Source organism: Tachysurus vachellii, chromosome 7, assembly GCF_030014155.1.
Source record: "Tachysurus vachellii isolate PV-2020 chromosome 7, HZAU_Pvac_v1, whole genome shotgun sequence".
In the NCBI taxonomy this organism is placed as follows: domain Eukaryota; kingdom Metazoa; phylum Chordata; class Actinopteri; order Siluriformes; family Bagridae; genus Tachysurus; species Tachysurus vachellii.
The window spans coordinates 11,491,688-11,518,138 of NC_083466.1; the positions used below are offsets into that span (position 1 = coordinate 11,491,688).

General features: G+C 38.9%; 2 protein-coding genes across 2 annotated transcripts in view; one reads left to right on the forward strand and one right to left on the reverse strand.

Annotated features, from left to right (window-relative positions):
- Positions 1 to 470, reverse strand: part of mllt3 (MLLT3 super elongation complex subunit) — a 53,122-nt gene extending 52,652 nt beyond the window's left edge. Inside the window, exon 1 of the mRNA XM_060874303.1 lies at positions 354 to 470. The gene's annotated coding sequence lies outside the window, so the exon portion shown is untranslated. The remainder of the gene's footprint in view (positions 1 to 353) is intronic.
- focad (focadhesin) overlaps positions 1 to 26,451 on the forward strand; it is a 54,789-nt gene that overhangs the window by 862 nt on the left and 27,476 nt on the right. The window contains exons 2-14 of the mRNA XM_060874299.1: positions 1,613 to 1,697; positions 2,797 to 2,871; positions 3,213 to 3,367; positions 10,007 to 10,105; positions 13,770 to 13,871; positions 14,225 to 14,435; positions 15,184 to 15,390; positions 17,074 to 17,161; positions 17,867 to 18,057; positions 18,210 to 18,470; positions 23,103 to 23,207; positions 23,976 to 24,077; positions 25,901 to 26,031. Coding sequence (XP_060730282.1) covers positions 1,638 to 1,697; positions 2,797 to 2,871; positions 3,213 to 3,367; positions 10,007 to 10,105; positions 13,770 to 13,871; positions 14,225 to 14,435; positions 15,184 to 15,390; positions 17,074 to 17,161; positions 17,867 to 18,057; positions 18,210 to 18,470; positions 23,103 to 23,207; positions 23,976 to 24,077; positions 25,901 to 26,031 — 1,787 coding nt within the window. The 5' untranslated portion in view covers positions 1,613 to 1,637. The remainder of the gene's footprint in view (positions 1 to 1,612; positions 1,698 to 2,796; positions 2,872 to 3,212; positions 3,368 to 10,006; positions 10,106 to 13,769; positions 13,872 to 14,224; positions 14,436 to 15,183; positions 15,391 to 17,073; positions 17,162 to 17,866; positions 18,058 to 18,209; positions 18,471 to 23,102; positions 23,208 to 23,975; positions 24,078 to 25,900; positions 26,032 to 26,451) is intronic.

Consider the following 26,451-nt stretch of genomic DNA (forward strand, 5'->3'; position numbering starts at 1 on the left):
GAGACATATATTTTACTATGCTAGATAGAATTATTATATTGTGTGTGTAAACATATTTATAAACATTTTTACATTTATAAAAACAACGTTTTTATAAACACCTGTTTTAGAAAACCACTATAAAGGCTAATGTTTTCTGGACATCTGGGTTAAGGTGAGCTGCACAACTCAGCTATAATTGTGAACATTTTTTTTTTTTTTTAAATATCTTGATATTGTGATCACAATATTTGGAGAAAGCATTCACATTTTAATGATCTTTCTGCTAGGATCGTTATGATGCACTATGGTTAGGGACTTTAATCACACACCCCACCCCCCCCACCACATCCATCACACATACACATTCTTACCTGTTCTCCTCTGGTAAAAGCCACGTGTATTTCCTCTTGTTGCTTTCTGATATGCTGTCACACAACAGACAATGCAGCTTGTAGAACGCTGAGCTACTGTGCTGGTTTGTCACTTATCACTCGTTAGAGGGTGAGGCAGAGAATGCAGGGCCTCTGACGTCACTCCCATGTGCTCTGCGTTTGAATATCTGTTTTAATCTGCTGGTTCCAGAAGCCTGTGTCAATCTGACAACTCTTTGAAACCTCATGACTCTGCCAGAACCAGAAACATCAGCAGTTAGCAATTGTTGCTTTGTTCGCACGACACTAGTAACTCAGGCTTTCTGCTGATAAGATTACCATGGGCGCTTACCTTGTGCACCGGTCCGTTGTTTTAACTGCTAGCCTTTGGGTGGTTTCCCGGAGATATGTAAGCATGGTCTCGGTGTTCCTGTAGCTAAGCCAAAGCCAAACAGAACCCTCAGTATTGATATTCGTTGAGCTTTGCAAGATTGTAAGTGTGTATTGTTGTCTCTAAAGCCACCAGAGTGCTTCAGTGTCTTAATGGGATGAACATGTTCATATGCTATCACTAAAGGTACAGGGTCATTATGTTCAGGATAATAGATCTGTTATAGACCAGTTATTACATTGCCTAACGGTTTATAACACATCGCTGGTAAATTTTCAAATCTCATTGGTCAGAAAGTGTCGATATATTTTTGTATAACAGCAGCTGGGACAGTAATGTCAGTTCTTATTTAAATCACAGGGTTTATTGTAATGCTCTAATTTAAATCACTTCTATAACTCATTCAAAGATGCTTGTTTGGCAGAGCCTTCATTTAAAAAAAAAAAATTAACGTTTAATTGATATGATTAAGTGGGGGCACGGTGGCTTAGTGGTTAGCACGTTCGCTTCACACCTCCAGGGTTGTGGGTTCGATTCCCGCCTCCGCCTTGTGTGTGTGGAGTTTGCATGTTCTCCCCGTGCCTCGGGGGTTTCCCGTGACCCGAGGTAGTTTGGATAAAGCTTTAGAAAATGAATGAATGAATGATATGATTAAGCTTTCGGTAAGGACATGTTTGCTCATAGTTAACAGAGTCTCGGCTTGGTAACAGTCAATAAGTTTTCTGCCACAAGCGAGTATGCCAATACAGATGCTAATTTGCTGTGGTATAAGATTAATACAAGACCTTGGTACTTTTGGAGTGGTTAGTTCTGCAGCACTCGTATCAACATCAGTATCAACTCATATCAACTTTTCTCTTCTCTGCAGTGCGGACCAGCTACAATGATTCGAGATGACGAGTGAAAATTTAAAGAAGAGATTTGAGTTTCCCAGCTCCTTCATTCAGTCCCAGGTAAAAAAAAAAAAAAAAAAAAGAAAAGCATTTTCAATGTTTATAAACGAGTGTCTGCCAGCATTATTTTAGTTAAACCTACTTATATCATAGCACTTGTCAGTCAGGTAGTGCTGATCATTTTTCTAAATGCCGTGACCAACACAATAGTTCCGGTTGTTTGTATGTTTATAATTATTGCAGCTACACCAATCAGCCATAACACTAAAACCACTGACAGGGGAAGTGAATAACATTTATTATCTCGTTACAATGGCAGCTGTCAAGTGGTGGGTATATGTTAGACAGCAAATGTACAGTCTTGAAGTTAATGTACTGGAAGCAGGAAAAATGGGCAGGCGTAAAGATCTGAGCAACTCTGACCAGGACCAAACTGTGATCGCTAGAGTGCAGAAATTGTTCAGGAATGGTTTGAGGAACAAACAAAGAGTTGGCCTAAGGTGTTGGCCTAAGGTGTTGCCCAAATTCCCCAGACCTCAATCCGATCAAGAATCTGTGGGATATGCTGGACAAACAAGTCTGATCCATAAACGCTCCACCTCACAGCTTACAGGACTTAAAGGATCTGCTGCTAAAGTCTTGGTGCCAGATACTACAGCACACCTTCTGTGTGCTTGTCCTCCTGTGGTACTCATGCCATAAAGGGTCAGAGCTGTTCTGGTGGTACAAGAGAAACCTACAACAATATTAGGAGGTGGTTTCAATGCTATGGCTGATTGGTGTGTAATGTGAGTGATAATCGGAAATCATTTGTTTGTTGTGGTTTAATTAAAAAGAAGGAAGAGGAATAAACACTGAGGTGTGCTATTGCAAAGTTCAATCCCATCATGGCCCGTTATATTATTTCACTGTTTATGAACAACAATATTATAGTAGTAATTAAAATATTTAAGCATGTTACCTCACATCATTGTTTTGTGAATTTTATACTCACATTCTTTTGTGTATATAACTATTGTTCAATATACATCTCCTTACATCCAAATTCTGTGATAGCTCTTTTTTCATAAACAATGAGTAAAACTGAGTTTCTTGTAGAGAGAGGAGATTCTTACAGTATTTCTGGTTGATGTGTGTGTGTGTGTGTGTGTGTGTGTAGGCTGTGAGGAGTCTGGTTACTGCTGTACTGAAGGAGAAGGGCCAAAAGGACAAGATCTCAGAGTCCAATGCACAGGTAAAATTTACACTAACAACAATAATATAATATACAGTACTGTCAGGTTGTCTTAACTTTATTAAATGTTTTTATTATTATGATTATTATTATTAAGTCCTTAGGTGTACTAGTTGGTTTGTACAAACATGTCGGTGTAGCAGTTGTTTGAAAAACAAGCCTGAAATTAGGACCTAAAAAAAAACTCTTAGATAGAATTGTTTGGAGATGAGAACATATGATGCGGACTGAGAGTCAGATGCAGTAGAAATCGTTAGCTGCAGCCATTAGAGCTGCCATAATGTGGTTGTCATCTTTAAGGTGTATGTGTAAGGTGTGTGTGATTGTGTTTGTCATGGCAGAGCCCGGCTCTTGCGGTTCTGTGGGAGCAATGCAGCAGTGAGAGCGTGGTGGTGCGCTCGGCTTGCTGTGACGCCCTGGTGCTGCTGGTGGAGCAGGGCCATGCCGACCTGCACTACGTCCTCAACAGCATCCTCAACCTGCTGCCCTCAGCACGGTATGCCACCACATCACAGCTTCGGTCGATCACATATGTTCACTATCAGTGTAAAAATGGCTCCTTAATGTAACAGAGAATTCCAAAAAATGGATTTTGCACCTGTTTTATGGTGTCCATTTTCAGAACTGAATGTCACTGACATGTCCACATACTCCACATTGGTGGTTAATGGCTCATATGAAAGTAGATCAAGTCAAGTCAAGAAGCTTTTATTGTCATTTCAACCATATATAGCTGTTGCAGTACACAGTGAAATGAGACAAGGTTTCTCCAGGATTGTGGTGCTACTGTACATAAAACAAACACAGAGCTATAAGGACAGTAAGTAAGTCTTCGCCACATAAAGTGCAACTGTGCAACCTGGTGCAAACAGTGCAAGACAAGACAAACAAAACAGTCAAGACAGTGCAGGACAAAAGACAGTGCAGACAAAAAAGTTACAAGACAATACACAAAATACAAAAAGACAATACACAAAAGACAATACACAGAAACAGCACCGACCAGTGTAAATACTGTATGTTCAGACAATATTGCATGTGCAGTAATACTATAACGATCTCAGTTTCTTAGCAGCAGGTCCCTGAGATAATGTGTAGGATTGTGCAAAAACAGCAAACGACTAAAATATTGTACAGTATGTGCAAAGACATACTCAGGGCTTTAAGAATTTCTTTGGTATTTCTGATTTTTCCTGGCGTACTAGGGGCTGTATATCCATAAATTAATTCCAAAACAACAAAATCAGTTAGTTTTTCTTTTTTCCACACAATTGTTTGTGTGTGGTGTTTTTATTAAGCTTCAAAGTAAATTTGAAGGCATTATCTTTAACCAGTAAAATCTGTAGAGGTAAAACATCACAGTGAAATCCAACTGATTAAGTGTCCTGATTAAGTTTGCGCCAATAAAATAATTAATCTGTTTATACTTAATGAAACTATTGATTTCCGATCCATGGCAGTGTATTGGTAAAAATGTTTAGTATTTACAAAGTGTTTGACCGTTTTTTTTTTTTATATATCATTTCATTTGAAAAAATTTAATTATTTTATTATATTTAAAATAATTAAATATTCAGTTCTTTATTAGGAAATGTCAGCATGTCAATTTCTAATAATGCTTAAATTTTACCTGTGGATGAAAGTGATGTAATTGCATGTAAACACTATTCATTTATTAAACAAAATAAATCAACAAAAATGAGAATTTGATCTGAGGAAAAAGTTAGGACACCCTATGAGCTAATTGCTAGTCTACCAGTTTCTGGCATCGACTGGAAGAACATTTCCCTCCATTCCTCACTGCAGAATTCTTTCAGCTGTGTGATGTTTGAGGGGTTTCTTGCATGCACAGTTCGTTTCAAATCACCCCACAGGATCTTAATAGGATTTAGATCTGTGCTTTAACTTGGCCATCACAGAATTCTCTGTTTTGTACTTTTCAGCCAGTCCTTGGTGGATTAACTGGTATGTTTTGTATTATTGTCAGGTTTCGAGGTCCGGTTCCATTTCAGCTTCAATTTTTTGATGAGTCGAGCAGTGCTGGTAGCATTTTTTTAATGTACTTTGACATCAACTGTAGCAAGAGCTTCCTGTAGGTCCAGTGATGATATTTTGGGGTTTTTGGAGACTTCTTTAAGCACCTTGCGGTCTGCTCTTTAGGCGAATTTGCTTGGATGGCCTGACCTGGATAGTTGTTTTAAATGTTCTCTATTTGTAAATGATTTTGTGGACAGGGGAATGGCTCGTTACAAATTATTTTGAGGTATTTGTGAATTCTTTTACCAGACTTATAAGCATCGCCAATCTTCTTTCTGAAGGCCGCAGAGAGCGCTTTGGAGGTTATTATATCTCTGACTTCAACAATTAAGAACAAAGCAAATTAAATGTCTGGGGTTTAAATAGTCCTCAAAATGCCCTGTAATAATGTTTTAATCATTTGCTCCTGATGTGATCACCTTACATTTTCTTCACAAGAAATTTGATTTTTTTTTTAAAATAACATTTAATAGATCATTTGACAAAGACTTTGCTTTGGTTTTATTTGTTTGATTATTTTATTGAATCTTCCACTGTTGTTAAAATGAATATCAAATGCCCATATGTTTAACTATTTAAAAAAAAAAAAAAAGATATATATATATATAAAATAATTTTTTTATATGATTTTTTTTTATATGATATGAATAACCTGGACTGGATTTAGGCTTTCGGTTTAAAGCACTGAATTTCTTAAACATTTTTTTCACTATTGTAGATGTCGTGTTGAAGAATAATACTAATTAGTGAAAAATGTCACGTTTCTCACCCTGTGGAGCACTGATGGCATTTTGAACATGCTCCAGCTCCTATTTCTCCCAGCTGCTTGTCTGCTGCTCTGCCGCTTTATCAGGAAGTGAGCCAAACCAGGACACATAAAGTACTATTAAAGAAATCTGTACGCCTCCTCATACTTGGTCAAATAATGGCTCACAAAAAAGAGGTCACATGCAAATTAAGCAACATGCACAGTCTTAGTGTTTCATTTTCAAAAATCAGTGTAGAAAATGTTTTGGGGTTCACATTTTATACGGTTTATTCCATTTTAGTTTGCTTATGTATAAATTCTGAGCGTAATAAGATATGGCTCTCGATTCGGTATGCCTGTGTGTCGTACAATATATCTGACAATTCAATTCAAATGTATTTGTATAGTGCTTTTTACAATCGAGATTGTCACAAAGCAGCTTTATAGAACGTTTATAGAAAAGGTTTTTATAAAGAATAATATAAAGATTAATGTAATACAAAATTCAAGATAAATATTAGATATATTCAAAAGTGTTTGTCTGAGGTGACTCAGGCAGCAGTGGCAAGGAAAAACTCCCTTGAATGGAAGGAAGAAACCTTGAGAGGAACCAGACTCAAAGGGGAACCCATCCAAATATGGGTGACACTAAAGGGTGTGATTATAAATATAAATATAAATCTGACAAATGTTGTATTGATGCAAAAGACTACATGGAGTTGGCATCTTCTCTTTAGTATCACAGAGTCTAACTGGAGCTGGTAGATCTCTAGATGCCTCAGGATTCTCACAGAGTCGACTATGGGGTTATAAAGCACACTTCCCTCAAGTACACTTATTCTTTTATTTTTTTATTTTAATGAGCTAGTATGCTAACATAGCATGCAGCTAGCGAAAACCGGGATTACTCTTCCCTATACTTCTGGTGTAGAGGTGTATTTTGGCTCCCCACGAATGAAATACCACAAGTGGATAGAAACGTTACAGTTTGCCCATTGTGACAAACATTTACAAGTACAAAACACTGGTGCTCATGCAAATGGAACCAAAACAAACTTTTCTGTATTTGAATTTCAATATTTAAAATTCCTGTTATCACTACGAAAATGCACAGCCACATGCACCCACAACCAGCTTTCTGCTCAGGTGTAGCGTTTTTAAAGTATAACTGACCCGGTGTGCATAGATTGCAAGCTGTACTTGCTAATGCTTGCTAATATCAATGATTTACAACAAATGTTGGATTATGAATGACTTCACTGAGAACATGCCAATATAGACAGTGAGTCAGAAACAGAAATCCCCTCTTGCCTACCTGTGCTAAATACGTTCGAGTCTACTAGCGGTTTATTAGCTAGAATAGTTAAGCTAACCGGTGTTAGCGGCGAACAAACACTTGTGCTAAGGTATATATTGATAGGTGTGAGTGGTGTTAATTCTCTAAAAAGGTACCAATAGAAATTGAGATACTGAAATACTTTAAACTGTGTTGTTTGATATAAGTTGATATGTGTGTTATTAATTAGCTAGTTTGCTAAATATTTGGGATAACATTAGGGCATGCTTTTTGTGTGTGTGTGTTCAAATTTAATATTTGTTTATTGTCTGTTGAATATTTGAGTATTATTAATGACACTGAAGGTGTAAAGATCTTCCTAAGCCATTATAAATTTGTGGGACATAAAGAAATTTGTTATCCTACTTCGGTTTTTAGAGGTTTAAAAGTTTCAGGATGTAGAAACAGGTCATATAGCAGTGGTGAAGCAGGCAAGTGTGGAGTGTGTGGAGGTGTATAATAGACTTGTTCCCTTTTCTTACTGATTGAACCCAAGTAAAAAGAAAAAATCTCAGACATTGGGAAGGTTATATTCTGTAGAGAAGAAGACAAGATTCGAATACACATCTATCGGAATGGCAGAAAGACAAAATCGCTACGCTTTAGTCCCCCTCAGTCACAGCAGCAAAAGCTTAGTCATGCTTCCTTCTAATGCACTAAAGCTTTTGTTTTATTATACACCGATCAGCCTTGACATTAAATGTACCTGCCTAATATTGTGTAGGTTTCTGTTGTGTTGCCAAAACAGCTCTGACTCATCAAGGCTTGGACTTTACAAGACCTCTGGAGGTGTGCTGTGGTATCTGGCACGTTAACAACAGATCTTTTAAGTCCAGTAAGCTGAGAGGTGATGTGTTCCTGGATCAGATTTGTTTGTCTAGCACATCCCACAGATGCTTGATTGGATTAAGATCTGGAGAATTATGAAGAAAAACATTTTTGAACAATGTTGGCACTCTGACCCAGTTGTCTAACATTACAGATTGCCCCAAATCAAAGTCACTCAGATCCTTAAGCTTACCCATTTTTTCTGCTTCCAACACATCAACTTTGAGAATCGACACTTTCCTAATACCTAATAAATCCCACTAGTTTTAGGTGCCACTAAAACAAGGTACACAAGATTATTCACTTCACCTGTCAGTAGGGTAAATGTTATGGCTATTCTGTGTATGCTGTTAAGACTTTGAATGAAATCCCACAAACACTGGTGGTCTCAGATTTTATACTTTTCTATGCTTTTTTTAAAACTAAAACAAAGACACATTCAGGAATTCCTATTAAATGAGAGCTGCTATAGACTGTCGGAGCTCGTATATGAGACAAGAGAGACACAGTTTAAATGCAGCTTGTCATTCTTCATGTTTATTCAGTTCACATACACCCGAACAGCTCAAGCTGTCTCAGCCACCATAATAATGGAGGATCACAACCCACGCAGTACACATATCCTTCCTCCTCTGTGTGCCAGCAGCACGACCCAATAACTATGTGATGAAGTGTAATCTTGTTGCTTCATGTATGGAAAGCCTGAGCAGATGGCCATTTTTAAAGAAAACTGCACCAATATTTCAAAATTTTTGAAAGTTTTGCCTTTGCGGAGGTTCCTTGGGATTCAGTGAGATAAGTTCAGTTCCTGATTTTAAAAGCTGTACATTCCAAAGTGTGCTTTAGGAGTCATTTCATTCTTCTTTGCCTACATTTCAATGACTACATCCTACACATGCTTCCAGCATAATTTTCCCAAGAATCTACTTTCTTTGCATTTACTGACAACCTGTAAGTAGCACATGAAAGAAGTTTGAAGTTCCTGGCATGCACGGGCGCGAACCGAGACTTGCTTCTGTTCACCTGGAACACATGCGTGCAATAGCAAAGATGAAAGCAGACGTGCAGATGAATTTGCTGTCAGCGTGGAATTACGGCTTCCCTCTCGGTCAAACGCAGCATAATCAAACCCAGAGGAAGGAGGGATGCACAGGCCAGCGGAGAGATGAGTGCAGGATGAGGGATGAGGGAGGAGAGATGAAAGAAAGCACAGAGCTGCTGTCATAGCCCTGTGATTTATAATGTATGAGAAACCTACATCCTGCTTCACTGTCTTGAAACCACATCTCTGGCTTTCTCTCAGCACAATCCATCATCGGCAAATATTCAAGGATCAATACCTATGTAAAAGGCAGACGGAATAATGATAATAATAATAATAATAAGTCAAAAAGCTTTTATTGTCATTTCAACCATATATAGCTGATGCAGTACATAGTGAAAAGAAACAACGTTCTTTTAGGAACCTGGTGCTACATAGAACAACACAGAGCTAAGGACTAAAGAGTAAGTTAGCCTAGCCACATAAAGTGCATAGTGTGCAACATTATAGTACACAGTGCAGACATACAATATACTACAGGCCAGATAACAGTCTGTGTGGACCATAGTGCAAAAAAATAAATAAAAAGGATGTCTGTTTGTAACAATATATACACACATGGTAGCATCATGTGCAACAAAAAAAACAGCATTAAAAGTGTAATGTGCATAAAACATAACCAGTTTTGGCAGCACGAAATTAAATAGCCTGATAGTGTTAAATGCTTCCCGCCTCAGCCTTGTGTGTGTGGAGTTTGCATGTTCTCCCTTGTGCCTCGGGGGTTTCCTCCGGGTACTCCGGTTTCCTCCCCCGGTCCAAAGACATGCATGGTAGGTTGATTGGCATCTCTGGAAAATTGTCCATAGTGTGTGATTGCGTGAGTGAATGAGAGTGTGTGTGTGTCCTGTGATGGGTTGGCACTCCGTCCAGGGTGTATCCTGCCTTGATGCCCGATGACGCCTGAGATAGGCACAGGCTCCCCGTGACCCGAGGTAGTTCGGTTAAGCGGTAGAAGATGAGTGAGTGTTAAATGCTAGACGTAAAGCAGCTTAGGACATTGGTGTATCACACGTAGAACAAACATGCAATGCTAGTTATTTTGTGCTTGTACTGATGTTTTGATTCTGGTCTCTGTCTTAATTAGAAATGTTCAGGGGCTGATAAAAGTAGTCGGGAGGCTGCTCCAGATCCAAGCAAGTCAGAGGGACAGAAGCACATCTTTCTCTTGTCCGTACTCAATCAGGTGAGCATTTACTTTACTGCCAGTGTGAGGACTGATTTATACACCGACAATACAGCATGGTCTTCAATTGGACAGAGATCGCTACCAGTTCTTGAAAATGTTAACAATTCACAGGCATTTTAGCACTAAAGGCGGGTCTTAAACATGTAAAGTCTGTCTATTTTTAAGTCTTTTGGACAAGCAAATGTAATATAAATCACATTTACAAGTTTATGGTTTTTTTGGACAGCCTTTGTGTTTTCTTCTGCAGTGTGCAATGCAACAATGTGAAGTTTTCTCTGTTGAATGTGGAAGTGATACGTCATACACGGCTAGAGCAACACATCACCGGGACACCTAAATCAGTCCCTTCACAATTTTGCAATTTGCAGAAATGAATGCAAAATCAAGCAAAATCCTTGATATACTGTGAAGATTTGCAATATTCAAAATGACTATAAAATTTTCTGCAGATTTAGGCTAAGATGCGAGTGTCGTCATCACAACACAAATTCAAACAGAGACCTCTGATACAGTGTGAACATGAGTACCACTGTCATAGTAATTACATATGTGTCTACAGTGATCAGAGTTTAAAAGAGGAATTCTGTTTGCAATGTTAAATCTTTAAGTAGTTTTCTGCAGAAAAATATCAAGCATGAATAAGAACCTTGTAAATCAATACTCTAATAAAATGCATAATAAAATTCAAATCGTGTCATTAACATGTACATAAAGGCTGCACAAAATATATTTGCTATGAGCAGCTGATTTTCACGTATGAAATCTTTGATATGATTTCTATTTTTTTGTGTTGTTGTGGGCTGGGATTTTGTTTAGGAGTTTACCACATCAGCCATTACCACATGCTGCCTTCTGTAGTAACGGGGTGTAAAGTAGTGACAATGTTCCTCTCAGCAAATTTGTGAGTAGTTTTTAGCGATGAGATTCTTGATGAATATGGCCACAGAAAAAAAACAGCACTGATGATACTGTTATTGCCCGTCTTTAGTAAAGAAAATGACATGTTAGGACAAAGCTGTCAAACCCCCTGCTGCAACCAGAGGTCATATGTCTTCATGAGTTATTGCTCATAAATTGTCCCCCTAATATGATCAAGCCCTTGGGGACGGCTGTCTCATTAGTGGTGATAAACGTGTAATTTGATATCTTTTGCATAAATCAATCAGTAGTGATGCGTCTTAACAGTATTTACAGGCATTGCTGGTTAAACATGATTATTGCCTTCCATCCACACAAACTGTGGGATGTCCTGGGATTTGTGATCCAGGTTTCTGGGGTCATGAACATGTCAAGGTTGAAGCATTAATAGTAAGGTAGGGATGCTTTCTGTTCTTTAACGCTTAGTTTGAAGCTAATGCTTCCGGAGTGGTTCATTTTTCCCTGCTAATAAATCTAACAATGTCGTCGTTCATTTGGAAAAACCACGGTCCGGGTAAAACTAGAGAACAAAGAATGAAAACTGTCCACCAGGCATTAAGGCTTTGAGTCTCTTGAGTGCTGCATGGTAAGAAGATGAATAGCTGGAGCACTTATCTTTTTGTGAACTCGTCTGGGATTGCAGCTTGGCCATCAGAGAAGGTGCCAGGATTAATGGAAGTCGCTTGGTGATGCTCAGGCTGACCACTTGCCTGGTGCCACCTCCGCAATCTGTTGTAGGGTCACAAGGACATTTAGAAAATATGAGCACACCATCCAGATCATTTTGTCTGCTGCTAATGTTCTTTTAGTTAATGAGCTCCTTAATATTCTGAGTTAGTGCCAGAACAAGCTTAATTAGATGTGCAGAGATAAGAAAGAATACATATAACTATAGTATATTTGCTTTAAAATCGCTGACAGATGATTCCATAGTAAAATTAAAGAAGTATAGCATTAATATCTTTCTCAGTTAAAAAATAAAAAAACTATTTTAAATATTGCAAATATGGACAAGCGAAAGTGAAATGTTATAACAGATGATGTTCTACATCTGAATTTATTTTGTCACTTTGAATTGAATTCTAAATAAAATGTAAATAAAATGTGCATGAGCACAATGATCTTAGAGTAAAGCCCTGAATACAGGCTGAATGAGATTTTTTAACAAGTACTTTGACTTGGTTTAAAGGCCTCCTGGTGGTCTAGCGGCAGGATCATGCGCTCCCAGTGCCGTAGCACGGGTTCGATTCCCAGGCAGGAAGCTAACTCAGACATTGTTAACTCTCAGTGCCAGTCCAAAACCTGGATAAAATGGGACGGTTGCATCAGGAAGGGCATCTGGCATAAAACCTATGCTGCTGTAGGGACACCAAAAAGGGAGCACCTGAAAGAACGGAATGGAAGTAACTATGAATGCAATACTCAACAATGCAAATAAAGCATAAATATAAGAAAATAATACTGAAAATATAATTAAGTATAGAGAGTACATGCTGCTCAAGTGTTTGTTTTAATGGAATTTGAATCCTTGCTTGAATAGTTGTTAAAGTCATGTTACATGGTAAATAAGAGTAATGAAAGACAAAAATACTGGACCTTTGAATCGTGTTTACTCAAAAACCAGTTCAGCTGCTTCATGGGCAACCTAGACATGTCTTAAACTGCTGTGCTCATGACCCCAGGTTTGCTCTATGAACTTGCAGGTAAACTCAATGAAAAGAAAGTCAGTGTGTCTGGCAGCCACTGAATAGACACTGAAGACAAGTAATGTTGTGGCTGTCTGGTCAAACTGGAGCCTGATGGATGGGTTCAAGGGATGTGAATATTGCCCTAGTTGGATGGGGAACACCAGAAGATAGATAAGGAGATAAACGAGTTACAGGCCTGTCTGGGAGAATAATGGTAGGCTTCTGTTCAGTGTTAACCCACAGACTGAGGTGTCCCTGAGAGTCAGGGTCACAGAATAGAATGACAGAATGGAGAACTGACACTAGAGCAAGATGGAGCAGACGGGTATAAACATTGTGCTTTGAGTTATTCCACCACTTCTTTCTTTTTAAGCGTTTGAATCTTGCAGAGCTTAATAAATAAAACGGCTCATTTGCTCTGCATGTGTCAAGCTGCATTAACTGTTATCTTTGTGTGAAAGTTTTATGTCAAGACCCAGGCAGAGCTGGGAGTTTGTTTCTGTCATAAAGACACTGTGTGTAGACCTGGTGAGATGTGACCAGATTTGACAAAAATAAATCCAATCTTTAAGATAAGTCCAATTTTGTCACTTAAAAGTGGACAATATGTTTCCTCATGTTTTTGGATCTAAACAGAAGACTTTTTGTGAATAATACAAAATGTGCTTTGCTCAACCGAAAACTTTATTCTATATACTCTTTTACTCAATATATCTGCCCTCTTCCACATACTTGAGCTCAAAGACGCTAGTGATTTTGTCTAATGTCGCTCTGGTTTGCAGGGAGAAAAATTTTTGTCCTCTCTCCAGGTCATGACTGACCGTGTCATTGTCAGGATTCGACCTTGTGAACTCCTAGCAATATCATGACTTTCTAGCATTATCCTTAGTTTTTAGACCACACAATGTTCAACTTTGTTCACTGATGTCAGTATGTGTCTAGCAAAGGTGTTTATCGTCTTGCGTAATGCTAATCTGATCAGTGTAAATGATAATACACTTCTAATAAGTGTTAATCGAGGATTTACTGTGTATGTTTGTGTGCACGTGACCCAGGAGCTGCCCTCACCCGTACATCACGGTGCTGGAAAATCGGCCTGATTGCTGGGCCGCTCTCCTGCAGGAGATTGATGACTTCATCCAGCTGGCTGCTGACAAGTAAGAACTCCCCGTCAGACAAGAGGCCTTGAGCAAGAGATAAACACACATACCCAGTCTTGCTCATTTTCCTCTATCTAATAACCCGAGTAGTCTTTGGTGGCTTTACTTCTATCAGGTCAAGTGTTGCACTTAGGGAAGACCATGTTCACTATATTTCAGTGTTCTTTATTTAAAAGGTAATAAAAAAAGATTAGAAAAGTCTTTTAGGCAAAAGGTGTATGAACTGGATGGCCAATAAATCTTGCACAAGATCTTCCATTTTCCACGTGTTTTATTCAGTTCGATTCAGTATCATTTACAATTTACCTTTCAGATTCTAAGCGATGTATTTCTTTTTCTTTATGTGCCAGTGACGAGCCCCTATTTATCTCCATGTTGGCTCCCTTCCTGCGTTACCTTTACTGCGAGCCTCAGAGGCTGCCGGAGAACGCGCTGCTCAGACATGGACTGCTTCGAGTGCTGCTGCAGCACCGAGAGGTCACTCAGGGTCATGCTTCAGCCTGCACACGGGTCACTCACCAGATCCTACACTGCCTTTTCAATCTGTTCCCTCATATACTGGTAAGCAGCTTAAAATGTGTTATTTTATTGTCTTCTGGAAATATTAGAATGTTTTAGTTATAGGAGTTGTTTTTAAAGAAATATTGGTGAGATACAGTGGGCATGGTGGCTCAGTGGTTATCATGTTTGCCTCCCACCTCTGGGGTTGTGGGTTCCGTTCACACCATTACCTTCATTACCTTGTGTACCTTCGTCTCTCCATGCTTCAGCGGTTTCTTCCGGGTACTCTGGTTTTCCCATTGACGTCAAAGTCATTGTTGTCGGCTGATTGGTGTGTGTGTGTGTGTGTGTGTGTGTGTGTGTGAGAGCGGGCCGATTGAGGGTGGACAGGATGTGCCCATAGTCCCCTGGGATTGGCTCTGGGCTCCTCACAACCCTGTGTAGGATAAGTGACACAGAAAATGAATGACTGATGATCTGTATTCCGTTATGCACACAATGTTGTAAAATATGTAAAGCGAAGTACTATTGCAGTCACTTTCAAAAACATTCGCACCTTGTGCTAGCTATGAATTATTTGTGATGATGCTGAATGGAGTTCCGAATTCAGTGAATGCTAAATTTTCTTTCTGGTTTTCCTATGAGATCAAATCATAATATTCTGTTATGTGTTGTAAACTCTGTAGGAAAAAAAAGTCCATTAGAATATGCCATAGATTGAAAATTACTATACTCTTAAGACCTAATTGCAAATGGCTGATTTCTGCTAATGCATGGTGAATTGCCTCTGTCGCTGTAATGGATGTAGGTGGACAGCATCACAGCTGTGGTGGAGATCAGTTCCATGGCCGAGTCCCTAAGCTCTGCTCTGCTGGCCGAGCCGGAGCGCTGGAGGAATGAGTTAGCACAGCTAGCACTGCAGCTCATTTGTGTCTGTCACCTCAGTCTTCGACTGGGAGGAGAGCTGAGGTCTTTACTCCACACCCTGCACTGTCTCCTGCCTGTCTGTAAAGAGGTGAGACCTACTGATGGATCAGGTTGAGCTGATTTGGGACACACTCAACGTAGTACAGAGCTGTGGGAAAGTTATTCAGCATGTTTAGGATCTTTTTTTTTGCACACATCTCTTTGTTTCCTCTTTACCTTTTATATAAAAAATACACTTGTTAGTCTACTACTTTTTATATACCAATGCATGTCAAACTTAATGATTAGCAGTGCAAACCATATTTAAGTAGATATGTTAGCTGCGTCCTGTGTGTTCACAGGTCTTGAGTACAGATCACATATAGACCAGGCGTTTTTAACACTTACTGTATAGCACTTTCTTAGGCTTGGTTTGCAGTGGCAAGAGCTGGATGTTTGTAATAGATTTAGATCAATTTTACCAGTTTCAGCTATCTTATGTATGTATGAATCTATCTGTCTATCCATCCATCCATCTAGGCTTGTCAGCTACCTCAGCCACAGAGTAACACTGCATTTGTTGCTTGTAATTCCCCACCTCCAACCAGTAAAATAAAAAAAAAAAATACACCCCCTCAAGCCAAAACTGTCTACTTGTCAACTAATGGCATGCTTCTCAACTATGAGTTCCTTCCCTGTTTATGTAGTGACGTCAAATCAGTTTGGCTGTGTGCAGTATCTGACGTAAACATATCACTTCTTGCCTTTAAATGAGCTATACGCTAAATATACTGTCTATACAGTTCACTGTTTGAGGAAGAATATATCCACTACTAATCACAGTTAGCTGGCCAACATAATACAAACATGTAGGTTTTCTCCAGCTGATTGTGCTAAAGTGAAAAATGATGTTTTAAACAGCAGACGAACAAGTCGAATGCATCATGACCCGTCATCTGCCTTTTATAAGGCGCCATTTCTTTGATTTTAAATGAATTGCAAGTATTAATTGTCTCCGTTCATGAATTTCTCTTGCATGGCTTTCTTTAAGTTCAAGCCATTAATAAGGAAAAAATCTCATTCACCAATTTTTCATTCAGTTTAAATGAATAGGCTAATTAAACTTCTCAGCACAGTTTGTATGAAAGATGGCAGTAATGCAGGACACGTACAAGGTGAATCTTCATTAAATCAGTTTTTTTAGATGTAAATTTGCACAGATTCAGGAGCTTTTGTAAAATACAAATGTTTTTCCAAACTAACTGGATTTTCATGGACACTGCATTACTTGTGTAAATGCTCCTGGGTCTGATTTCAAATCCAGCTTGATGAATGAGAAGTGTTGTTTACCTTTGTAAAATTTTATAAGGGGACAGTTTGCACAAACGTAAGCAGGTTTGTGGAGCAGACTTTAAGTTCATTCTGTGTTCACTTTAGTCCACGTAAGGGTGCTTACTCTGCACTTATTAATAAAGAGGGAATTTATTTGTTCCGTTACTGTTTAACTGTCCCCAGACAACTCATAAACTGTTTATTCGCAAAGTCTCGGTGTGTTCCTCGGCTTCCAGGATTTGTTTTTGTTAGCTTGAGCGTGATGAAAAAGGCATGCTGGCTTCAAACAGGGTTAGCTGTGTGATGCTAAGCTTCTCAAAGCTGCCCCTCAAGTCTCTAAAGACCGGTGGTAGCTTTCACACTCAGCCTGGAGCTGTTTTCATCCTGCACTTAACAAAACCCCCCCGAAAGACGGCATCTGCGTCCCACTCTTCTCTCACTCGCCTCTTTCTCTCGGCAGGATCTCCCGTCTGAGCAAGTGATCATGGGGATCTCTCTGCTCCTCCTCAGAGCCTCGGCCTCGCAGCAGACTGCCCTCCTGGAGCTCGGTGAAGATTTACTCCTCACTTACTGATACTGATAGCTTTACTTCCACACAGGAGGTTGATACCTGCTGTTTTTAGCAGATGATTTGCTGTTTGGGGAATTGATGCTCACTGTTTAACTCAATCACACGTGATATAGTCTTGCCTGTATTTTTCTTCTAATTTTGGTTTTTATTTTTAAAACTTGTAATTAAAAATGTAAGTGCAATATTAAATGTAAAAATAAAGGTGTGAGCTTGCCTATCCTAAGTAAATGCTAAGAGTCAGTGTTTTGGCATTGTTCAGTCCAATTTAAGAATCCTCTTAAAAGGCATTTCTACACCTACGTGCCCACAGGATACATAAATATGTGTGGTGCTCACTAGACCCCAGACACATATAAAGGCGATAAAGAGCTAAACATAAAAGAGCATTTTCTTTTAAAGCTTCATGCTGCCTTTGGGTTTTCAGATTAATCCTTTTGAAAGAGAAGAGAAGTCAAATATTTTGGGGAGAATTAAATATTATTTGGTTAAAGAAATAGTTCGGTCAGAAATTGCTTGTTCTTGTAGAGACGATGTGTCTGAAGTTTACCTCTGTATAGTGAGGTAAACTATACTAACTTCTTTTTTAACCTTTATTGAGTTTGCTCAGTTTTAACTATACTGAATATATAAAATCTAATGTAACGGTCTTCGTATCGTTTACACGATGTTACTTTGTTCTCAGCTGTAAAGCTTGTTCCACCCGAAGAGAGACCTACGTGGGGCGCCACGTTGCTGGTTATGCCGCTGCTACAGGTGCTTTCCTGCTCCGCTCTTATGGAGGCACTAACCGACACTCAGACACAGGCAAAGAATCAAGGCCTGGCCACATCACTGCTGCAGACCATTGAGAGAGGGACAAGCAGTCCAGTTCAGGTACAGCCAGCCCTGATCTCAACCTTCCTGCTGGTTCAGGGCTGTCAATAATAATGACTAATACTTGTTTAAAACTGACATGCACTTTAAGAAATGCCCTGGATTATCCGTAACGGTGCCTAGTCATGTTTGTTTTCTCTTTACCTTTACAGAACAGCACACAGCTGATTCTTCCTCTTAGCACATGGTACAGTGAGTTGCAAGTGGCCACCAGTGTGTTACGTCAAGTCTCTGCAGACCCCACTGCCGCCACCGAATGGCTCTACTCCGTTCAGTCTGCTCTTCCTCTGTGCGAACGTGTTCCTGATGCAATTCCTCTTCTGGTTACACACCTGATTCTCAGCAGTGAGGGGGAGCTCTGCAGACTGGCACTGGACACGGCAGCAGGCATCGCCGAGGCTGATCCCGCTCAGGTAGATGCTTGTTAAAATCGCAATCCAAAATGATAATATTTGTTGTCGAGTTGCTGTATTATTAAACGTACAGCAGTGGCTCAACAGGTAAGGCTCTGGGATACTGAGGTGTAAGTTTCAGCACTACCATCTGACACTGTTGGACCTTTGAGCAAGTCCCTTAACCTCCTCTGCTCCAGGCTGTATCATGGCTGACCCTGAGCTCTGACTATATAAGAACCTGGGATATACGAAGGAAAGAATTTCACTGTACTGTCATGTGACTGCGACAAATAAAGGCTTCTTCTTATAACTAGAATTAGCCCATTTGTTCGGTTAGATTAAAGGAATGTTCTTCCAGTAAAAATTCCAGCAATAACAAGCGTTATGGTGCCAATAATTAGCCCGAATATTATCATACTCAATTAAATAACTTTTGATTTGCTGTTTAGGAATAAGCTTGTAAGATGAAATATCGGTGAAGTGTTGGTTAAGTCATATGTCTGTGACCCCACAAGGCTGAACCTAATTCTAATCACAGGGTTTAAGAATGAATAATATATTGACTTTTGTTGTACTATATTAATAATTGTCAGAACAATTTTGAATATTGTTTAAGTTTTCAGCATATTTACATTTCCAAAGTACAAAGCTCTACTTTCGATGTTTATCGCATCTGAAATATATTTTTTCCTGAATTGTTTGGTCCAATGCACCAAAATGCACTTTGAGACTTTATAAATTAGTAAAAAAAAAAAAAAGAAAAAAGAAGAAATATTGCATATAATTATATAACTATCGATTGTAACGCACTTAGTGGTTCAGACTTTTACTGTGTACATTTACATTTTATCTGGCATGTGCACTCTGCAAATCAAATGCAATTTGGGATTTGTGCTGGAGGAAGTAGACTTTCATTCAAGTGTCCAAAGTTTTATTTCAGATCAAAATCAACAGATCTCATCAACAACATAATAATATGAGAGTGTTAATATCATTAGCTTATTAAATCGTTCCTGGTTTAGGTGCAAGAATCATTTCCATGGTTTATATAATACAGACTCACATAATCTTTAGTCAGTCTGAAGCTGTAGAAATTTTTAACCTCATTAATATTCCAATGTGTTTGAATACTAATTATGTCAAGTACTTGCAAGCTGAATGCGGTTTGACATCCCCGTGGCATTACTAAAAAAATCTTACTGCTTAATTCTAAAGAAGGTGGCATATGAATTGAAATCATACCCAGAGACAGTACCCAGTCTTTTTATTTCTCCCCACTCTCCCATTATCCATTCTGATGCCAGAGTTGCTAAGCAACACGGTGGCGACTGAGGAATTGGAGCAGTTTGCAGTTACGGGAGAAGGAGAGATGGCATTGCAATGACACCTGCAGATTCCCCCGATGGTGAATTTAGCAATGCAAGCAATTTGTGTGAGAATTGAAGCTTCCGCTCGAACAAGCCTGAGTAGATTCGGCAGTGTTTATCATACACCTCATTTTTAGAGCAATAACATTAGGGAAGTTGGAACGGAATAACGACAGTCTGTTAGGATAGAGTCGGAAATTAGGAACATGTTTAACTGTGATGTGAGAGACTGTTTATTTGTCATGTTAAGGTTAGTGATTCGTTTGTAGTATGAAAGACAATAGGTACATGTGAGTTTAAGCTCCAGCAAACAGTCAGTTAGGTTAAGGAGTGAGAGAAACATCATGCAGTGTAAATGTTAGTCTTTCTAACATGGTTAGGCTTTGAATGTAGCTTTTACACATTTTGACCTCATGCGCTGGAGGTACAGAAGACACCGGAAAGCGACGCTTTTTCCTGTGTCCGAATGGGAATAAATATCGGCCTGCAGGAAAAACAAATATCATAGAAAGGGGAAATGTGTTGGATGTTTAAAAAAGTTTTTCATTCGTCTCTGTTAGCAGTTATATTCTCTTTATGTAAATTTTGATATTTAAACTGAATTCATGAGCCTCAAAATACAACAGAACAGGTCATGTAGTCTTCTTTGGTCAGTAATAAAGAAATGCTTCATATTCATGCCGCTTAATATTATGCAGCAGTTCCACTAGATATCTGACCTTCTGTTTTGTCTGCTGATGTATGCTAAAGTAACGTTCTTCTTAGTAATCCTCACACCTCTGAATTAGTATCTGTTTTTATGATGAAGTAGACTGTTGTAGGCTGTATGTATCTCGTAAGACATTATGATGATGATAAGTGGAATTTTTTTATTTTTTCACCACTTCTCCCGTTAGCTTAGCTGGCCTCATAAGGACTGTTAATTGGCTGTCTGCTGGGGTCAGAGGTCACGCTGTTCTCCGCAGGCTGTGTCGCTCCTCTAATTTCCTGCGGTGCAGTGTGTGTCACAGGAGCATCGTCGGGTTAATCCCTAATTCTGGGGTTAGAGCATCTAACTCTGTCTGCGCTAGCTGTTAGAGACGCTCTATGAGGAGGGAGTTTGTGCTCTGTGGTGTCACAGCGGTTAAGTGGTGATGATCGCTGGTTAGTTTTTTCAGCGATTATGTTCCTAATTAAAAAGCAGAGGCCTAATAAAAATTTTGTTTTAAACACAAGTTAGTTTTGCTGACATTATAACATCTCTATAATTATAACCGAATTAAACCAAAGGAATTAGTTCAACAGTTTGATTCTTAATACTGTGTGTTACCTGGATGATCAACAACTGTTTTATGTTGCATTTGAGGTGTTCATGAGTCCATCGTTTGTCCTGAGCACTTAAACTGCCCAGGAAATTCTTCAGAAAAATCCTCCAGGTCCTGCATGTTGTTTGCTTTTTCAGCATCTGCTGCATATTTGACTTCATCATTGAATCTATACACAGCACAACTTTTACAAAATGCAAATGCAGACTTATGCTCAGGAAGAGCCAGGGGGTGTGTAAACTCTTGTACTGGATGATCGGTGTAAATTGCTGTTATTATTTCATATGAGAAATATATAAATATCTCATGTCGATTCTGACAGTCAGGGCTGAATAAAAAAATAAGATCATTAGATAAAAATATTTGCAATTTACACTGATCATCCTGTTCAAAAGTTTACCCCCCCTCCCCCCAGGGTTTTAATGCATCCCGTTGCCTTGTTCAGCATCAGTGAATGTTTGCATTTTGTAATAGTTGTGTGTTGTCCTTCAGTTGTCCTTAGCATAGAAACATTGAGCAAAAAAAAAACATATTTAGGATCAAGCATATGTATTGTGTATCGTCTGTGTAAATTCAGTTATTACTGTGTGTGTAGACACTGTATAAACATCTCTTATGTGAAATAGTGTATTCAGGGCAGAACTAAAATCTAAAAAACCCCACAATTTTTATGATCTTATTAAACAAAAAAGATTCTGTATGATGTATGTAAATAATTGCTAGCATGTAGATGGGTAATCATTATACGGTGGTCTGTGGTATTTGCTCGGATTCTACATGGTTTGAAGATATTAGGCCGAATTCCCCAAATACTGAGCTATAAACATATTCTTAATTAGTTTTTTTCTTTCCTTTTCGTTTACCTGGAAATCGGTCTTCTTTTATCTTGCACTTGGCAGCTACCAGAGCTTAATAATATTTTGACGCTCATTTGGCTCCCTGAACATTTCCAGTTCTTCCCTCAGGCTTAAATCCTCACAGTTTTCTCAAGACTTAAAAGTCGGGTAAACACTGGCCATATGCCAACGGGTCGCATGATAAAAGCAGCTTTCATAATGTTTAAGGCATCGGAGCATCTTGAGAGAAGCAGTGAAAGCGAGAGAGAGAGAGTGAGAAAGAGATCCAGGGGGATTTTAGAGCTTCTGGACGGCACTTCAAAGCCGAGTGACTGTGTGACTCGTCTCTCTGTGTTTTCTCCACACACTGTGAGAGATGGATGGATTGTGACAGTCTCGCTCAGTGTAGCAGCAGTAATGATGAGGGGGAGAGAAGCGCTAGTCTTCCTGCTCCTCCTCCTCTTTCTCCTCCAGAGTGACTTCTGAGCAAACATGTCTTGCCACCAGTTGAGCTCTGTCCATCTTTCCTTCCGTTTAGCTGCGAGGGATTTGTTGTTCCCCAACTGCTCCACTTTATAAATGCCTATGTGCAGATTTCCCTCGCATTTCTCTCTCGTGTCATTCACTCGTTGCCACCGCGCATTCTGCTGAGAATGCATTTAATTCCTTTTTTCTCTTGACTGTCTCTCTAGCACACTCTCTATTGCTTTTCTTTTTCAGAATCCTCACATTTCTTTTTTTCCAATTCCATTCTGTCCAGTTCTTTGTAAATGTTCTTTCTTTTGTCCTTTCTTTGTTTTGCTTGTCTGCCCTTTTCTTTCTTTCTTTCTTTCTTTCTTTCTTTCTTTCTTTCTTTCTTTCTTTCTTTCTTTCTTTCTTTCTTTCTTTCTTTCCTTCTTTCTTCCCTCACCTCTCATTTTGCTCTCTCATTTTATTTTTGCTTCTTGTACTTTTTTGTAATTCCTTTGTTTTTTAGTTCCTTTTTCCTTTTCCTTTTGCTCTTGTTTGTGTTTTATTATTATTGTTTGTGTTTTATACCTTTTTTATGTTAATTCTCTCTCTCTCTCTCTCTCTCTCTCTCTCTCTCTCTCTCTCTCTCTCTCTCTCTCTCTCTCTCTCTCTCTCTCTCTCTCTCTCTCACAGGTCTCATGTTTGCTGCCAGTGTTGATGTATAAGCTGGGTCGAGGCTCTGACACGGCTCTGTCTCATGCTGTACTCTTCACCTTACCAAAGCTGGGAACCCACACGGTGCGTATTTTCATCCCACGTCTCTACTACAGACTTTCCAGCAACGTCAAATGTATCTTCAGTAGAAGTGTGTAATAAGCACAATAAGCACTTAACCCATAGCTAATACACAGCCAACATGTACATCCTATTGTCTTATTATTTACATGCATTCCTTCTTTTGAGGTGATCCTCTGTCAGTTTTTGGTACAGAAATAGACATGTCTGAAATGGTCTGCATTTGGGCCGTAATTATGCTTCTCTTGTTGTTATGGCAACAGCTCACCTGGTGCTGTGGGCACACGCATGAAACAGTCCACTGCTTCCCCTTGCTATTGTAATTCAGTGCTTTCTCCAGCCATGCACATTATTCATCACTGCCCTGTGTACACACATATGGAGCTGAGAGACACTGACATTGACTCATGATACATAAATATATGCGTGGAACATGCATAAAATAGCACGTTAATATATCATATCTTATCTGTATTTGATGGCAGTGACCTTTTTCCTATATTTATGGGTAAACAATGCTGTATTTTTTTTTTAAGTTCAGGTTTTATAAACTAGCACGATGTCTGTTCTCCCCTAATGAAATTCGGATGTTAAATGAGCAGTAAAGCACAGTCTTTGTGTTCCAACTCTCTGATACAGCGGATTTGTTGCCCCCACGCAAACTAAGCCTGGTTATTAAAGTGCTTTAAGGGGAATTATGGTGTTCTGGATTGCTCTAGATGGGCCTTCAGAGCTTCCTCATTATGCTGAAGCTTGTCTTTGTTCTCGCAGTTCTGTATACCACAGGTCCTGCATGTTCTCCAGATGCTGGCCAGCTGCTCCAAGTTGAGGGCTGTGACTCTGCGGCTGCTTACTGCACTGTGGCACAAACAGGTACAGACTGCTTATGTTAAGATCAGTTATCTGTCTCATCTTGATATTTTCATTAGTAATGATTGCTGAAGGTTTATTTAATAACATTTATCAATAACTTTATATAAGAATGATTTCATTTAAGAGCTTTATGTGTTGAGTTTACTGCACAAGCAGACATAAATTATATAAATGTGATATAAAGTGAATCAAAAGTCAAAGTCAGTCGAGTCACAAGACACGCCTCTTCCGTGACTTTATCCAAACGAGATAAAATGATTCTCAAGTACTCTGTGACGAGATCAAGCACAGTGAGTCACAGGCTGAAATCAGGACCTGCAGTCTAACAATACTAGATCTGTTTAGCAGTGTAAAATATAGACCAAAATCTCACATTATAAACTGTTGTAGAAATGACATTATTTACATTTACTGTAGAGTGTCACCCAAATGAGGATGGGTTCCCTTCTGAGCTTGGTTCCTCTCAAGGTTTCTTCCTCTTATCATCTCAGGGAGTTTTTCCTTGCTACCGTCGCCTCCGGCTTGCTCATTAGGGATAGGGATAGATATGAAGTATTTAAAATGTTAAGTTAATGTTTTTAAAATGAATTTTAAACTTTAATATATATTAGTATATATTCACTTATTTATTTTCCTTCTTATTTTTTCTTCTTATTATTATATATTTATTTCTTTCTCTCTCTCTCTTCTGTTTCCATACTTCTGTAAAGCTGCTTTGAGACAATGGGAAATTGTTCAAAGCGCTATACAAATAAATTGAATTGAATTGAATTGAATTGAATCATACTGTGCTTATATTCCCACATACCAGGACTATTCTATAGCCTGCAAAAGATTCCGCATAATTGCTTCAACATTCAACTTGTAGGTCAGCAACTTGTAGGTCGACTTTTCAGCTATGAGATGTGAGTTATGTTGTTGTGTCCTTGCATACGATATAAACATATGATGCGAGTCTGGCTAGCATCTTTATTCTTGCCTTGATAGGATCAGCTATGAGGTGAGTGTGTGGCATAAGCAGAAAAGTCACATGACGGTATTGAGATGAATATTATTTTGCTTGGTTTCATTCGGGATTCCTCTTGAATGAAAAGTTGCTCTGTTTTCCTTTCACGCTAATTAATCTGCTTAGTAAAAATAGTTGTGCTGTCCAAAGTATGAGTAAATTTCAGGTGATGTGTGTAATGCAGCACACACAGGTGGGGTTTGGGAGTCCATGCTACAGTGTGTACCAGATGACAACTACTTGTTTCGAAAAAGGATTTAACAAGGTTTTTTTCCGATTGTTACTAGTCCACCAGGATAGGCAGGAGATGAAATCTGATAGTCCCAAGTCTTCTGGCTAGTGATCTGATTTCCCCTGCATTCAGTATTGCAAAGGCCAGAATTGAGATATTGATTAACAAACAACATGATGGCTTTTTATTATTATTATTATTATTATTATTATTATTATTATTATTATTATTATTATTATTACTGATATTAATAGTAGTAGTAAATTGTTATTATTGTCATTTTTAGTAGTATTATTAGCATTCGTTTGTTATTATTAGTATTATCATTAATTCTCGGATTATTGTAGTCAGAGATTTAATATGTGAGCTGTTCTTATGATTTGTGTAATAAATCAGTTTCTCAAAAGCATAGATGCAAATGAAATGAAACTGATTTTATTTTTGTACCTTTAATCCCTTGAAACGATGACTGAATGATTAACACGGCTACAGAATCCTTTAAAATCTAACAGCTAAAAAAAGATAATTGGTAGTCTGTAATGGTCGTGTGTGTGTGTGTGGGTGTGTGTGTGTGTGCGCATTCAGGATCGTGTGTATCCAGACTTGCAGAAGCTAATGGCGCTGCTGGAGAAATCCTCAGTTGTGGTGGGGAAGGAGGTTCAATGGGAGCAGATTCTGGCCAGAGCTGCATGTGTGCGGGACATCTGCAGAGAGAGGTCCTTCATACACTTAACACACTAACCCACACTGCGCTCACATTTCGTCTCCATTTCATCAAACCACTAGTCTCCGTTTCCAGATGACTCTGAGAACAGTCACAGTTGGTTAAGTACTCCTATAGCAAGCAGGGAAGACGGTATTCCACATACACACTGTGGTACACGCTGTCGGATCACATAACCACATAATGGGCTGGAAGACATTATATGATTCTGCCGAACACAAGACGGGAATTAGCACTGTCAGTTGAGCGCTTTCCCAATGGGACACTTTCCCGGGTGTAGTCAGATTCCTCACCAATCAAATAACATGTGCAGCTTGCTGAGTTCCCAGGTGTTATTATATTTCTCCTGATTGTTTCCCAGAGTCAGCACTCTTCACTTTCTAATCTTTGTTCACCATCTGACTGTGATCAC